Raw genomic sequence first — 17020 nt, 5'->3', positions numbered from 1 at the left:
AAGATATAAGTAATATATATACAGGGGCGCCTGGGTGGCTCGTTGTTAAGCAGCTGCCTTTGGCTCAGGTCATGATCCCAGGGTCCTGGCATCGAGCCCCACATTGGGCTCCCCGCTCAGTGGGAAGCCTGCTTCTCCCTCTCCTGCTTCCCTCTCCTGACTTCTGAACCATGGGAATATGTTACAGATTACCAAAAAATTAATAAAAAAAATTCTGGCAACAGGGCAGTGATTTGTAAATTCTTTATTTTGGCTAATATTGACTGCCTTCATTACTACCACAGATTGATTATAGCTGAGAAGAATTATTCACTAGATATTCTGTTGTCATTAAACACCAAAAATCAGGAAGAGACTGGAGGGCTTTTAGAAAGGGATAAGAAGAAGGGGGGGAGAAGCTCAAGGGAGAACACAAGGTCCTGCCCAGCTTAGTTGTCAGGAAATGAGTCACCACATCAGATCTAACTGAAATGCCAGCCTCTCCGAAAAGGCTTTCAGGAAAAAGCGGTGTTAACAATTATTCACTGGACAAAACAAAAGGTCAATGAATGTTTCTAGAAAAGATCTTGGTATGAAAGACCCAATTAAGGAAAGGTTATACATAGCACCATGACAGAGCTGGGATCAGGGCATCAGTTAAGATTCTACTGTGGACACAGAAATCTCTAGGCGCTAGCTCTCACTCACAGATGTTTTATGGCATAAAGATGTTGTAGACGGTTCTCACGTAGATGTCATCAGGAGGAGGCTTCTTCTTGCTGCCAGGTTCCAGAAATTTCTTAATTGTAGGGATATTACTTATTTTCACTGTGAACTCCTGTAAAAGGAAAGCACAACAGTTCGAGGTTAACAGCAAAGGTAATGTGAAAGCAAAGGTAACTGTAAAAATACGGTTGTGTAAAATGGTCCATGAAAAAATCTGTTCGAGAAGTATTTGTTACAGGAACCCAACTGGAAATGTAATCCAGCATCTGCTTGGGATCTGATTTCTTGGTGTGGACTGTTGACGATTTTGGTCCACAATGGCTGGGATCTAGACCAGGCTTTATGTACGCAAACCTCATGTTCAGACCAACATGTGAATTTTTTTCAGAGATTAAAAAAATTTTTAAAGATGCTTAGATTAGGATTATAATGCTTGCTTAAGAGGAAAAAGGAAGGAAAAATCACTACCTTAAATATATTGATCTACTCAGAGAAAATGCACAAGCCATATAAATAAAAGTACTTCAAAAGGTCATCATATAGCACACTTCACTCTCTTTTTTAAAATTCAGCTTCCTTGTACTTTTTTACCCCTATTAGCAAATGAATCCTCTTTCTGGGTATGTGTGGGAGATAGCCAGTTGCATTTTTTAATGGCTTAGGGTTCAGACACCAGACACCAGATGTTTATGTAAACCATACTGAGGGAAATCACATTGTCCATTCAGTGTCAAACCTTACCAATTCTCAGAAATTGAGATAGAAGTCTGTTTGATCTAGCAATATTTTTCAACCATAGGAAGAAGTGTATATCCATCAAATATAATTATTCTAGTTAAATTTTTCAAAGAAGTCATTTATTCAAAAAACTATTTATTAAATGTCTATAATGTACAAAGCACAGCCTTAAGCATGCACACAAAGATACACAAACATACATATATATATTGCTAATACCGACAAAAGCTAATAATTATGTCAAAGCTATTTAAATGACAAATTTCTCTTTTATCAATACTGTACCAATATTTAGAAGCTTGTTCTATAGGATTTATCATTTCAAGAATTACCCAAGGTTCATTATTTGTTATGTCTAATAAAATTTTTGTGAATTCTGACTTTTTAAAATATCCTTTAATAACCTTTAATCAATGATTAAATGCAGGAATGAATGACCCTTTAATTCAATTCAGACCTGGCATTAGATTCTGAAGTCCTTTAATTAAAACTGTATTTAGAAAAATAAAAATTAAAAAAATAAAAAATAAACTGTATTTAGGTGCAGTAACTATGGAAAATGGTATGGAAGTTCCTCAAAAAATTAAAAGTAGAAATATACCATCTAGTAATTCTATCACTGGGTATTTACCCAAAGAAAATGAAAACACTAATTTGAAAAGATATATGCACTCCTATGTTTATTGTGGTCTAATTTATAGCCAAATTATGGAAGCAACCTAAGTGTCCAACCACAGACAGATGGATAAGGAAGATGTGGTACACACACACACACACACACACACACGCACACACAGGAACATTACTCGACCATAAAAAAGAATGAAATTTTGCCATTTGTGACAACATGGATGCACGCAGAGGTATGATACTCAGGGAAATAAGTCAGAGGAAGACAAGTATCTTGATTTCATTTACATGTGGAATTTAAAAAACAAAACAAACAGACACATAAATACAGAGAACAAACTGATGGTTGCCAGAGAGGAGTAGAGGGATGGGCAAAATGGGTGGAGTGGGAGGTATATGCTTCCAATTATGGGATGAATAAATCCTAAGAATGAAATGTACAGCACAGGGAATATAGTCAATGACTACAGTGCCCTCCTCAGCAAGGAGCCTACTTCTTCCTCTACCTGCCATTCCCCTCACTTGTGTGTATACATGCTCACACTCTTTGACAAATAAATAAAGAAAATCTTAAAAAAAAACCAAAAAACAAAAAAATAAAGCCCTCCGCTTCTTTGAAGTTCTATGATCAATCTTAGTAGAATAATACTGAGAAATAAGCGGAGCCACATGCAAGTCTCTCCTTGGAATTTCTGGGAAGGGGAATGGTGGGAACTCTTTGCATGTCACTGATCAACTCCCAGAACTCAGGCTGGAATGTTTCCAGTTGGAGAGCACAGTATTTCTGAGACTGGGAGCCACACCCTGATGATAAGACTGTTTTGGGTACTGACCCTCAAGCCCTCCTGTCTGTATATACACAGCACAGACAGAGGAGGAATCCCTCATCCCTGCAATTACCACTAAGGAAAGCCTTACTGGCAAACTGTGTATGGAGTTTGTTTCAAGAGTGTAGTTATGAAACAAAACGAAGCTAAAATCCCTTGCACAGGTATGTGATCTTTTAGCTCTAAAGATCTGGGGACCAGAAAAACCATTTCACGAACTAGAATCTAAAAAAGTACAAACACATCCCAGCCAACCAATCAACAGACACTGAAGGAAGGCCCAAGAGTTTTGGGCCAATGTTCTAAAACATGGTTTATATTTACCTGGAGATGAGGAAATGCAGACAGGATATTGGGGATTTTCTCTTCTAGAGCCAAAATGGTTTGTAGTAGAATCACATCTGCAAGGCTCAGCTCGTTACCAACGAGAAACCTTTGCCCATGATCTCTTAAAACCTACAGGATACAAATGTTTTGCATTGCTTACAATACTTTACATGGCAAAACTGATGAAACTGTTGAATCAGTGTAGTATCTGAGTATTTTATAAGTAATATCAACTAAGAGGAGGCTCCCTATATCAGACAGAAAGAAAATGCACACTGGGTATAGAAACAGAACTACCATAATATATCTGCTTCATATCAGAATGAACACTGAAGGGGAGAAGGGGAAGAAAATACTAATTCTGGATTTAGCATCCAGAGCTTCAAAAGGATACACTCATTCCATAAATGTACCTACAGAAATGAATTACAGGTGACAAATTCAGGAGGCTGGGGGATGTGATGTGAGCAACAGGTTCCCTTCAAGGAGTCTCATGTCACTTGGCAGCTCTGTGTTTCTGTAAACATCAGGACTCGGTCATTAACTAGACATGACGATTAAAAAAGTAGGCTTCTTTCCCTATCTTCCAGAGCTCATCTGGACGCCCATTTTGAGAGCATGTAAGTTCAGAGATACATGGGAATAGATGATAATGGAGGAGAAGAAAGGAACAGTGCTAGAGAAGTGAGGATCTTCTTTGCAGTGAACTCTTGGATGCCCATGAGTGTGCGTGCGTGTGTGTGTGTGTGTCTGTGTGTCTGACAGGGGCTCTCCATAAACTCCCAGTCAAATAGAGCTACTGAAGCCGGACTGGGAGAGCACATGAATCCAGAATTATAGTCTGAAGCCTGTCCAGCTCTAGCTCCCCACCTTAGGAGTGTCCCTCAAGCTGCCTGGGATTCCATTCCACTATGTGTCAAAGGGATAACAGTTTGTAGCTGATGTGTTGGGAGGAGCCCCACCTTAGTCTGCAACCTCACCAAGCCACCTGCTCCTCCCTCATCACACCCACATTTCTACATTATCATATTTTACATTCACCAAGTGCCTGTGGGCAAGAGACCATTACACCAAGCAATGGAAAAACCCAGAAAATACCTCTCCTTCTTAAATCTAATTCCATAAAGATGGCCAGAGGAATCTACCAATTCCCTACGTTTGTACTTCTTTTTTTAATGGAAACATTGAAAACCATTCCTCTCCATGGAGAAAAAGACTCTAAGGCTCAGAAAAGCAGATATATTATTAATAAGACAAGGAAAATAAAAAAACAGGAAACAAAAAGAGCAAAGGGAAGAGAAACAAAACAATGGTCTTCTCATCACCTCGAACCATCAGGTAGGATATCTGACACACAACGGCTATTCCACAAAGGTTTGTGGGATGAAAGAAGGAAGGAATTAGGTAGTTTCTGCTCTTCTGAACCCACAGGGTGGGCTCATGGTGAATGTAAGGACAGTAACGCACACATGGGGTGAACCCGTATTCTCCCCAGGCTTCTTGAATAATACGGCCCAAGGAGCATCTGAGGGGCTCCAAAACATCCCTGCTTTGTGCTGATGGCTACCGTCACCTCCCTTTGTCATCTGATTAGGCTGTGCTCACAGGCTTCTCTGCCACCTACCTTTTCAAACACAGGAAAGTATCTAATTATAGCTTTCTGGGCCATGTTAACCACTTCCTTTTGTTGGTCATCTGGTTTTAGAAAAGGATGCATGATAATCAGTTCCAGCAGATCTAGTGTTCCCTCCACGTACATGTCAATCCTTAAAACAAAACAAAATGAAAGTTTCCTCAGTTTACCCTTCTTTGAACTCATCGGCTTCCACGACTGAGAATTCAGAGTGCTTTTTTCTTAAGATTCTGGCAACCCAGAAGCATTCACCTATATCTGCCTCCAAGAGCAAAGATGCAAAGTCAATTCTAGTGGTAATTCAGAAAAATCCGTCACAAATCAGTAAGCACAAGAATCAGGACATTCCCCCTCTCCCGGGCCCCTACCCTTACTCTAGTACCCATGCTTGGTGTGGGTGGAATTTCAGATTTATAAAAATAATGGGTATCATTTATGGACTGCTTGGTGTGCTAAATGTTCTACACCCATTATTTCATGGACTCCGATAACATCATTAGGTATGCGCTATCTGTACACTGCGTGGGACACGCGGTGGGACTGTGGAACCCAGCACCTCGCCCTAGATCACACATCTTAGGAGGTACAAGGACCAGGCTTTGCGTTTAAAAATATAATCAAAATTATAATCAAGGCACAGTATCCCTGGCCTTGAATAATGGCATAGCAGCTTCCTGTTCTTCATGCTTTGTGATAATAAATTTGCAAGGAAAGTAAAAAGCAGCATCGAAGCACTGAAAAATGCTGAAACCTGAAACAATCACACCCCAGAGAGAGGATCCAGCATCTGAACTCAATTCTTCTCTTTCGTTTTACCCAGACCCTCTGTACTGATTCTTCCCCATTTACACTAACGATACAAGGCACAAAGGAGACGGTCGTGCTGTAGAGACTGCTAATCAGCTGAGGTATCAGTGAATGACAAGCAAGGACACTTGAGATGGGACACTGTACAGGGTTCTCTCCTTGAGATCCTTGCCGAAGAGGTGGTGTTTATCTGCTATGTAGTGAAGGATGCTTCGGGTCTGCACCAACTTCATCCCGTCAATTTCAACCATTGGCACTTGTTGGAACAGCAGGTGGTTACCTAAGAATGGAGACCCAGAGTTAATACTGATCTTTTCCCTGTCCCCGTGCCCCCAACCAAGCCCAACCGTATGAAAAGGGACCCATGTAAAACTCCCGGATAACTTCAACTTCATTCAGGGGAGCACAATGAACCCTCAAAGAAGCCTGAAAACCAGCACTGTTCTAAACCTTCCTTTTTCATTTTTCACTGCGGGGGGAAATACTTACCCACTGGGGCAAGGGGCAGGGGGGAATGCAGTGAAGATATTTCTGCAGAGCTGCCTTGGCCAACACGGCCGCCAGCAGGTGCATGTGTCTAGCGAAACCTACATGTAATCAAAATTCTGAAAAATTTAGAATTCCATTCCTTAAGCATGTTTGACACATTTCAAGCGCTGTTTGACACATTTCAAGCGCTGTTTGACACAAGTGGCTAGCGACTACTACACTGAACTGAGAACAGGATGTTTCCACTGCTGTAGAATGTTCTACTGATGGCACAGTTTTAGAAAATCTGAGCATAAAACCAAAGTCACCAACTGGCATTCATGCACGCCCTAGCCACAGACCATGTACAACCAAGTTCACTGTCAGTGATCGACAGCAGCCTATTGCTTTCTCCAACAAACCTGTATTAAGGTTTGCTGTTTATATTTGCAGAGAGGCAAATATAGGATCTAGCCCAGTCTTCAAGGGGCTCAAGGATTGGGACGGTACCTGAGGGTCTGGGGGAGATGGGTACTCCGCACAATGCCCAGTGACATCAGGCCACTGTTAGGTATGAAGGCTGCTACTGCAACTGGTCCCTCGCTTGGGAGCCTTTAGTTGGGCCGAGACACCCTGCTGATGATTGGGAGGGAGGCTACTTACAGTTGCTGGGTATTCCTTACAGAGCCTGGGCACGCATGGTGGGAGTGGGGCCGACCAGGAGTTTAAGGGAGGCCTTTCACTGAGTTCATTGCTGTCTGCTATGCACCACAGAAAGGCGGCCCAGTATAAATGGGGACTTGTGGCTGTATACTTCAAGCAAACACTGGTGCCCCAGACAATTTGGAAGAAGTGAGGTATGGAATATGAAAATGAGGGAAGGGTTGAAGGAGAGCAAAAAAGAGGGGACGGAGTAGTCAGAGGAGGGCAGGAAGAGGAAAAAGGGATGGAGAAGAGCTGTTTACCTAACGGTTCACTCCCTTCAGCTCTCAGGGAATTACTGCCTAAAAGTGATTTACTGGCAATTTCAGTTCTTTCTCTCCTTTGGTTTTAGGATATTGCTCTGAGTGTTCGTGTCAGCATTTTTGCCCTTCCACATAAAAATCAGTTCTTAAAATCATTATTGGGGCACCTGGGCGGCGCAGTCACTTGAGTGTCCGACTCTTGATTTTGGCTCAGTCCTGATCTCAGGGTTGTGAGGTCAAGCCCTAAACTGGGCATCATATCATGCTCAGCTCAAGGAGTCAGCTTTAGGATTCTCTCTCTCCCTCTCTCTCTGTCCCTCCCCTTCCCCAGTTGCATGCACACATGCACAGGCTCTAAAAATAAATCTTTTAAAGAGAAAACCTGGAGGAAAAATCAGTATTACCAACAGTTGTTTCATTTCCATACTCACCATCCTGCAACTTCTGCAACTGTTCTTTTGTTTCTAAGAATTCTTCATCAAACTAAATTAAAAAAAAAAAAAAAAAAAATAAAAACCCACCACCCCAAGAAGGCATAGGTCACTATAGGATCAGGACTGAAAATATCAAGTCAAACTGTCTCAGAAGCAGAGAGAATGAGCACACTTAGCACCCACATCTTGGTTTCCCACTAAAAGCAACCAGGACTCCTTGGAGAAAAGGTTGTTGCTGGTAGATTAGAAAGCAAAGACGAGCTCAAAGACCGGTAAGATATGGCAAAGGCATGCAGGACCCTACTTGAGGAGGAGTCCCTAGGCAAGCCTGGGACAATTCAAGCATCAGAAGAGTAATGTCACTTAGGGATCATTACACATACCAGTAGCAACAACAAAAAATCCCTGTGTTCTTACGTGATGATACTCAAAAAGGTGGAAGGGAAAGTTCTTTTTTACGGAAGAATTAGTGCTAATCAATGATAAAATAAGGATATCACCAATCTGTAATCTACAACTGATTCTGATAAGGATCCAGAAGGATGCTGAAATCACTGAGTTATAAAGGTGGAGAATGTTCAAACAACCTTGAAGTCTCATCCTGCAAGCTAATTATGAGAAAGGAAAAATGTAGCTTTGTGGTGGAAGGATCTGGAGATCTCACCATCTATCTAACCAAGTGATCAAACTTAGTTCCCCACTGGGGGACACGGATATGTTGTGTGCTTCCTGCTGTGACCCAATGAGAAGGGCACGGTTAACACTGTGACCCAGATCTAAATGCAAAGTGAAAATCAGGCATGTGCAGGATGTGGGGTACTCTGTAACAAATCGGCTGACTCTTTCAAAACTATAGAAAACTTGTTTTGGGGGCACCTGCGTGGCTCAGTAGGTTAACGTCTGCCTTCAGCTTGGGTCATGATCCCAGGGTCCTGGGATAAGCCTCATGTTGGCCTCCCTGCTCTGCGGGGAGTCTGCTTCTCCCTCTCCCTCTGAGTCTCCCCTCTGCTCATGCTCTCTCTCTCTCCAGTAAATAAAATTTTTAAACGACAATTTATTTTGTGTTTAAGCCTCTCCTGGGTGTGCAAGGTTTCAGAATAGCAGGTTTGAGGGACTTGCCTCTGCCATTCCCTGACCTCCTGACCACTTATGGCTCTCCTTTTCTAGACTTCCATTCACTTCTTGAATGAAAACTTGAGCTCCATCATCCAAGGACAAATCTTTATTTAAAAGAGATTTCAGGGTGGTCAGTTGTTAAGCGCCTGCCTTCGGTTCAGGTCCTGATCTCGGGGTCCTGGGATCGAGCCCGACATCGGGTTCCCTGCTCAGTGAGAAGCCTGCTTCTCCCTCTCCCACTCCCCTTGCTTATGTTTCCTCTCTCACTGTGTCTCAAAAAAAAAAAAAAAAAAAAAAAAAAAAGCCAAAATAAATAAAATAAGAGATTTCAACTTTAGCCAGGCACCCCTCCTCAGATAATTCTTCTTTATGGAATTTGGTTTCCAAGTTCATACAAAAGAGTCACTTTCTTCTTTACACACTTCTTCTAAGACAAGGGTATGGGAGGAAAAAAGGATAAAAAATAGATACTATTCTAGATGAAAACAGACTTAAGAGACAAAATAACCAAACACCTGAATCCCGATTAGGTCCTGGATATTGGGGGCAGGGAAGGGGAGTAGCAGTTAAAACTGCTACACAGATAACAGGAATATAGACATCTGGGGGACAGTATGGAACTTTTCAATATGGATCATATACCGGATCATATGGATCAATACAAATAAAATTAGTATTAGTTTTATTAGTTGTGACAATGATACTGTGGTTATTAGCACAATTACTTTTTCTTAGGAGGAAAATACATGTTGATGTCTACAACTTCCTTCACATGGTTGATTAAAAAAAAAAAGAAAAGAAAGCAAGGCAGGGGCAGGGGTGGGGCACGGGGGAGAAAGCAAATGTAGCAAAATGTTAACAATTAGTGCACTGAGTTCAAAGGTGCCCATTATCCTATCACAACTTTTCTGTAGGTTTGAAAGTTTTCAAATTAAAAAGCTGGGGGGAAAAGAAATGGTGGAAGCATGTTCCTCTTCTTGGACATTAAAAAAAAAAAAAAAAAAAAGTGCCTTAATGCAGTAATGTGCTTCATGTCCGGAAGGGGAGACCTCCTCTCACCAAGTCCCCTGACAACTCCCCACCCATGTCTGTCCCCGTGTTTCTCCCCCGAATCGTCCTGGGGAGGGGCAGAGCTGATTAGCACAAATCAGCAATCCTCCCCTCTTCTGGCTCAACCACCTGATAGGGGGTTGAACCCAGATAATGGGGTATAGGTATGGCTTCTGCTACTCGCAGAAGTAGCAGAAGCCATACCTTGTGGTGTTAGAGGGGTCTGGCAGGAACACCACCTGGTGCCCCCTGAGCAGCAACCTCTGGGCAAGAATGTTCAGGACAGGGCACCAGGGCACCTGCCTTCCGCTTGGGTCATGATTTCGGGGTCCTGGGATTGAATCCCTCATCGGGCTCCCTGCTCCGTGGAGGGCCTGCTTCTCCCTCTTCCTCTCCAATAAATAATAAAATCTTAAAAAAAAAAATTGTTCAGGCCATTTTTTTTTTTTTTGCTGGTGCAAAGCCAGACGTAGTGCAGGTAGTACTCCCGCCATACTACACCTTGCAAACTTTTATAACCACGATCATTTAAAGCATATAGGAAAATGTGCATGTGTGTACGTTGATGCGTGTGCATTCTGTGTATATGCGTGTGTGTCAGAACTCAAGCCCACTCTTTGGAGATACACAGTTGAGGCTAGAAACGCACATTTCTTAAAGCCAATCTTTCTCAAGCGTTCTGATTCTGGCTTCTGACTTCTTGGGAACATCATGCAAGATGTGTGTGATCTCTCACCAGGGACACTCTGTCCCCAGCTTTATAAAATGGGTTCAGTAAGAAGCCAGCACGGAAGTGCAGGTAGAGGAGATGATGGGAGAGGGAAGAAAAAAATCACAAGGCAGACCTTGGAGGGAGCTTGGTGACTCCAGTATTGTGCGAGGCTTCAAGGACAGACACTGTGTCTCGATTTCTATCTACACAATCAGTGGCCTTTGCTCCCTAACCAGGGTACCCTTCCAGTGGGATATTCTGCAGACCTGCTTTCCTGCTTATCACTCCCTTATCCACACTGTCAGTTTTACATGAAGGGCCCAGAAACCCTGAATGAGGAGTTTGTAGCACTTGAGTCTTCTTTTATATGTGTCACTCTCCCTCTTACCCAGGGGGGTTGGACTGGGTTTCTGGGGGTGGGGGTCTTCAGGTAATTTAAGCCCCAAGCAGCAATGAAGCAACACTTGGCAGGGAGCAGAGAGCAACATCTGTGGACCCAAAGCCACTGACTGAGAGCGAGGATGCCGAGTGTCCGAATCAGGTGGGCTGCCTTTCAGCAGGTTTTGGTTACCGAGTGACTCAGATGTGTGTGCTTTACATGACAGGCTCAACCCAGCGCTGCGACACTAGGAACCATGAACTTACCCAGTGGGCTGCCAGCACGTCCTCCACAACTGTTCAGATCTGTGTGCTTAACTAAACATGTGCTTTTTGGATGGAGGTCTCGTACCAGTACTATCTTTGGGGAATGGCTTCTATAAACCATGTGGCCGGCCCCTAGTAAGGGAGGCTAATCTAGTTCCCTCCACATAGGTCGGAAGGGTGGGCTTGGGACCCGCTGGGCCAATACTCTACCTCACCTGTCTGCCCGCTGTGACTGGTCATGGGACCCATGTTTTGTTTTGTTGTTGTTGTTGTTGTTTTAACTTACTTAGGGTTGGTTTTACTACTGCTGTCACCAAGAATCTTGACACATACACAGGGGAGTAGGAGGAATAGGGGAGTAGGAAGGTTGGAAAGAGAGGGTTTGGCAAAGGATTATATTAAACACACAAGTAAGACACCCATTGCAAACCTCTTAAATAAGCCAGAACTTAAAACTCAGAAACACACAGGGGCAAGACAGGTGACATCAATAAGCCAACCAGGTTCAGGACATGGAACACCAAGAATTTTTTCACTCACCCCTTAACACAACTAGAAAATCTATCCTGAGACAACAGGGAAATGATGGGGAGCGTGATCAACTAGAAAGGTCCATCTACAGTGGCAGTCCTTCCTTACTCAGATTTAGCAATTACTGCCCTCTGAAAATGAGGACCTAATACCATCAGCTCTTCAGACTTACCAAGAAAAGTCAGAAGTCAGAATTCATACATAAAAATGGTATTAACTAATTTAGCAAATTATAACACACTGTACAGTGAGTTAGAATGATACACAAAGGGATGCCTGGGTGGCTCAGTTGATTAACCGCTGCCTTCGGCTCAGGTCATGATCCCAGGATCCTGGGATCAAGCCCTACACTGGGCTCCCTGCTCAGCGGGCAGACTGCTTCTCTCTCTTTCTCTGACAAATAAATAAATAAGTAAAATTCCTTAAAAAAAAAAAAAAAAGCAAAGAAATCAAAACCCAAACCAACCAAACAAAACACAAAGCCTCAAACCCAACAACCCTCATTTAGCATCTTTGGAGGTTGCTCGGGTAACGACCAAGTATTCTGAAAATTGATGAAGAGACTACATCAAGCATTTACCTGATCTTTCCCATATGAACTGTACTTCAAGGGAATTAAAAATTACTCTTTGGGGGCACCTGGGAGGCTCAGTGGGTTAAAGCCTCTGCCTTCTGCTGGGATCGTGATATGGGGTCCTGGGATCAAGTCCCACACTGGGCTCTCTGCTCAGCAAGGGGCCTGCTTCCTCCTCTCTCTTTGCCTGCCTCTCTGCCTACTTGTGATCTCTGTCTGTAAAATAAATAAATAAAATCTTTTAAAAAATAATTACTCTTTGTGGGGCACCTGGGTGGCTCAGTGGGTTAAAGCCTCTGCCTTCAGCTCAGGTCATAATCCCAGGGGCCTGGGATGGAGCCCCATATCGGGCTCTCTGCTCGGCAGGGAGCCTGCTTCCTCCTCTCTCTCTGCCTGCTTGTGATTTCTGTCAAATAAATAAATAAAATCTTTTTAAAAAATTACTCTTTGTAAGAGAAACACAGTTAATAAATTCAGATACACTCATAGAAACAGAAAAATCACCATTTTGTAATCCCTAACAATGGTGATGAAAAATAGATGCTAAAACCACTAGTTGAGAAGGTAATGGAGGAGATTTTGCAATGTGTGGACCAGGCTGACATCTCTGGAACATGGTGATCAAGCCCAGCTCTTCTGAAAGGGAGAGAGACATCAGGCATCCCTTGATGCTGTGTAATAAACACATGTTTACAGTATCCCTATGATGGAGTCTGGCAGGCAAAAAAACGGGAAAAAAAAGGTTTAGAGAGAAAAAATGAGACATGATGACAGCTCTGGGTTCAACTAGCAGTTAACAGGAGATACAGGAAGAGAAGAATATGTTAAAATGAGGGTAAGGCAGCCAAATCCAGAATGGGGGAAATTCTATAGGACAGTTTCTTCCACAAAGAAATGGCATGAAAACAAATACAGACACTTGGCACTCAGTTCTTAGTTGCTAAAACCACTTGCCGGCAAAAGGGACCAGGATTCCTTGGAGAAATACCAGATTCTAGGGCCAGGGCAAGGATGATAAAAGAGCCTGGAGTGTCCTGAAGTGCCAGAAACGTAAAAGAGAGCTGAAGGGTAAGAAAAGAAAGAGAGCGGGAGCCGTGGAGCCAACCCGAAACAGCAAATGGCCAAAATGGGATGATTTGGGCAAGAAAACATTATTGGATTATAACACGAAGCATAAAATAAATGCTATATACTTACGTCCGTACTGATAAAAAGAAATGCTTGACTAGATAAAGGAGAAGAAAAAAAAAATCTCTCTTATGTAAGAATTCTAAATGCAGATGCCTCCCCCTCCAGGAGGTGGGGTTTAATGCCTGTCCTTTTGAGTGTGAGTTGAACTTAATGACTTGTTTGGAAATAATAAAGGGGAAAATAATCCCTTTACAATGAAGAAACCTGGCAGACATGACCTTAGCCAACTGACCAAGGTTAACAGCACCAGGGATAACTCATGTTAATATCACCCCTAATATGATGCAATGAGAAGGGCACTTGACTTCTGTGCTAGTCTTCCCCCAAGTCCCAAACCCCAGCACAATCATGAGAAAACAAACAAACCCAAACCAGGGAGTTCTACAAAAATTCTGATCAGTAGTTTTCAAAACTGTCAACATCATGAAATAAAAAAAAGACTGAGGAACTGTGATATTGAGAGAGACTTAAGGAAACATAGTGACTGAGTATAATGTTGGATCCAACAACAGTAAAGGACATGATTGGAAAAACTCATTAAATTCAAATAGTCTGCAGCGTAGTTGAGCACCAATGTCAACTTCTTAGTTTTGACATGATTACCTAAGATGATATCATTAGGGAAGACTCAGTCGCCATTACATGCACTGTCTTCACTATATATTTAAAATTATTCCCAAATATACATAAAGTTTATTTTTTAAAAATGCAGAGGAAACTGTGACAGATTTTAAAAATACTGAAAGAAACATAACCAAATGCAATGTGTGGGCGTGATTTAGATCCAGGCTGGAATAAACTTACTATAAAAAGACCTGTTTGAGACAATCAGACTCTTCAGATATTAATAAGGAATTGTTAATTTTGTTGGGTGTGATTGCGGTATTGTGGTTGCGTTTTAAAATCCTCATCTTTTACAGATAAAAACTGAAACACTCATCACCGATGAAAGGATATGATGCTTGGATTTTGCTTTAAAATATTCCCACAAACTCAAATGGAGGAGATGGAGGAGAGCAGAACAGAGTTTTAAAGCAAATGACTATTGAAACTGGATGAGGGGAAATGTGTGGCAATGTTTCTCAACCTCTGTACCAACTGGAACATTTCCATAAATAAGAAGCTAAGAGAACAAAAAGAAAGATAAAAACACTGTGGGTCAAAGCCTACACCAGAGGCAGACAGACAAGAAGGCTACCGGTTAGAAGCCATTTAAGTGAAGAGGAAATTTACCCTACAGATTGTGTTAATTAACAAAAGTCATCACTGGCAAATTTCAGGTTCATTCCTTTCCTCCTTATTAATAAATTCTTACTGGTGGCAGATCAGAAGCTAATGATTACGTAAAAGTCTAAAGTAAAATAAAATTCCATCGACCACATTCCATTTGTAAAGAAAAATAACCCTGGCAAGGAGGGCGTCTTCTGACTCAACGAAGCCTGTCTGTGTTAGGGGGGAGAGAGTGAGAACAGGACTCCGCCATTGATGTTTTCCTCAAAAGTCTCAAAGTTGTACGACAAATCTGTGAAGAAACAGCATATAGGGTACCTCGACTCCGGCGGCAGCTAAAACCCATCTTACGGATTCCATCCGGCCTCTTCCATTAGGGTAGTGGAGTTTGGGCTTCGCTGCCATGATGGCCTTTCAGGCTTTCTGGAAAAAACCAAAACCAAACAAAAACAAAACCAAACAAAAAACAAATGCGCAGCTCCTCCTAAACGAGCAGTCTTGCGTCCTGTCTTCAATTCGGCGCTCACGGACTAAATGAATATTCAGGATTTGGGCACAGGAAATCGGGTTTTGGTGGGGTTTTTCGCTTTTTTTTTTTTTTTTTTTTTTTTTAAATGACTGCGTTTTCCCTCACTCCATAAAAACCTACCACCATTTCCAAATACTAAAAGAAACAACCACCTTGGTTTTCATACCGTGTCTACTTATGATTCCTGATTCTGGATCTTGGGAAGCTGGGGACATGGGTTATACAGACATTTGTGCCAGCAGTAAGGTACTTCATAGATTCAGAACGTCATATACTTTGACCTTGAAAATTTAAAATTTTCCAGACTCGGGCTGGAGAGGCAAGACGCGGGGGGGCGCGGGGAAGCGTGCACCCTTCGGAACCCTTGCAAGAATTCGCGCTCTCACAGCACAGCAGCATCTTACTTGGTCATCACAGCAACGCGGAGGTGGACGGGCCGCGCGATACTATTGTCTGCAAAACGCGCGTCCCCTGTCCAGCCGGGTAGCTTCTCCCCACCCCGGCCCGGGTCCCGAGCATCCCCCGCCCCAGCTGGGAGCTGCGCCTCCCACCTTCGGAATGCGCCCAGGCCACGGGCTCGGCCACCCGAAACCAGAGTCCTGGGCTACTCCGGTCCCCGCTCAGCCCACGCTACACCCGGGCTTCGGGAGGATCCGCGCGAGTCGCCCACTGAAACCCGTGGATTCAGACTCCGCAGAGCGCGTTAATAAAAATAATACGCACTCGGAGCCAAGAATGACCCCAGCCCCAGCCAAGGAACCCACGTCAGCCCAGATGGGGGCGGAAGCGCCAAAGGGACCGGAGGGAGGGAGACGAGAAGGACTGAATGGGGAGCTGGGGAGAGTTGCGACGGACGATGGAGTAGGAGGCTTGGGGCCGAGGAGCGGAGGGGAGGAGAAACGCGGCGAGGAGAGAGGGGCGGCAGGAGGGAGACAGACCTGAAGTCCGCTCGGAGCACGCGGAGCTGCACAAAGCGCTCGGCGAGCGGTCTGCAGCGAGGCGGGCAGGGTTGGCCGCCAGAAGGCGCTCGGATGGGCGAGGCTCCGGGAAGTTTCACCAATAGGGCCCGCAATGTTTAGCATGCCCCACCCATCTGCAAGGCATTCTGGATACAATGAAAACAGCCCAAATTCAAGCACGTTTCAAAAGAAATTTTTGCTTTGCGAGCTATAAAATGGCCTTAAAGTGTTGGTTAGATTACAACTTTAGTTAGAAAAGGTCTTTTAGAGATCAGGTATGGATAAGGAAACTCGGCCTATGCTAAAAGTAAAATTGGTTTTAGGCTTTATATAGCTAGTGCGCCGCCACTGTCTTTCGGATGTGAGGGCGATCTGGCTGCGACATCTGTCACCCCATTGATCGCCAGGGTTGATTCGGCTGATCTGGCTGGCTAGGCGGGTGTCCCCTTCCTCCCTCACCGCTCCATGTGCGTCCCTCCCGAAGCTGCGCGCTCGGTCGAAGAGGACGACCTTCCCCGATAGAGGAGAGGACCGGTCTTCGGTCAAGGGTATACGAGTAGCTGCGCTCCCCTGCTAGAACCTCCAAACAAGCTCTCAAGGTCCATTTGTAGGAGAACGTAGGGTAGTCAAGCTTCCAAGACTCCAGACACATCCAAATGAGGCGCTGCACGTGGCAGTCTGCCTTCCTTTTGAGAATAAAGACTTGAAATAATTTTATAACTCTTGTCAAATAGCAAGTACAATTCATAGAAGTAATAGAATATGTGTTAACAACTTATAATATCTTTTATCTTATAATATCTTTTGTGTATAGATCACATACATATTGCTTCCCCCTTTTTTTCTTTGACTCCATGATCACCTTGAGCTTTCCCTTCATTTCACACTTAAAAACAGACACTCTAAGTGACGGGCTAAACAGAGCATCTTCCTGGAGGGGAAGGGGGCA

General features: G+C 43.4%; 1 protein-coding gene across 5 annotated transcripts; it reads right to left on the bottom strand.

Annotated features, from left to right (window-relative positions):
• Positions 1 to 227: 227 nt before the first annotated feature.
• On the bottom strand, positions 228 to 16158 carry LOC132017968 (glutathione S-transferase A4). Of its 5 annotated transcripts, XM_059400240.1 has the most exons (7): positions 16051 to 16158; positions 14902 to 15006; positions 7532 to 7583; positions 5815 to 5947; positions 4852 to 4993; positions 3225 to 3356; positions 228 to 817 (listed from the first exon to the last, which is right to left on the bottom strand). In XM_059400240.1, the coding sequence occupies exons 2-7, from the start codon at positions 14986 to 14988 to the stop codon at positions 695 to 697; spliced, it is 669 nt and encodes a 222-aa protein (XP_059256223.1). In that variant the 5' UTR covers positions 14989 to 15006; positions 16051 to 16158; the 3' UTR covers positions 228 to 694. The 5 variants fall into 5 exon arrangements, with proteins under 5 accessions (XP_059256223.1, XP_059256225.1, XP_059256227.1 ...); XM_059400242.1 differs by lacking the exon at positions 7532 to 7583; XM_059400244.1 differs by lacking the exon at positions 14902 to 15006 and having other exon boundaries at positions 16051 to 16084.
• Positions 16159 to 17020: the final 862 nt, after the last annotated feature.

The sequence above is a fragment of the Mustela nigripes genome, chromosome 5, assembly GCF_022355385.1.
Source record: "Mustela nigripes isolate SB6536 chromosome 5, MUSNIG.SB6536, whole genome shotgun sequence".
NCBI lineage: Eukaryota > Metazoa > Chordata > Mammalia > Carnivora > Mustelidae > Mustela > Mustela nigripes.
The sequence above is the reverse complement of the archived record's forward strand: the minus strand, read 5'-3'. Positions and strand labels throughout refer to the sequence as shown.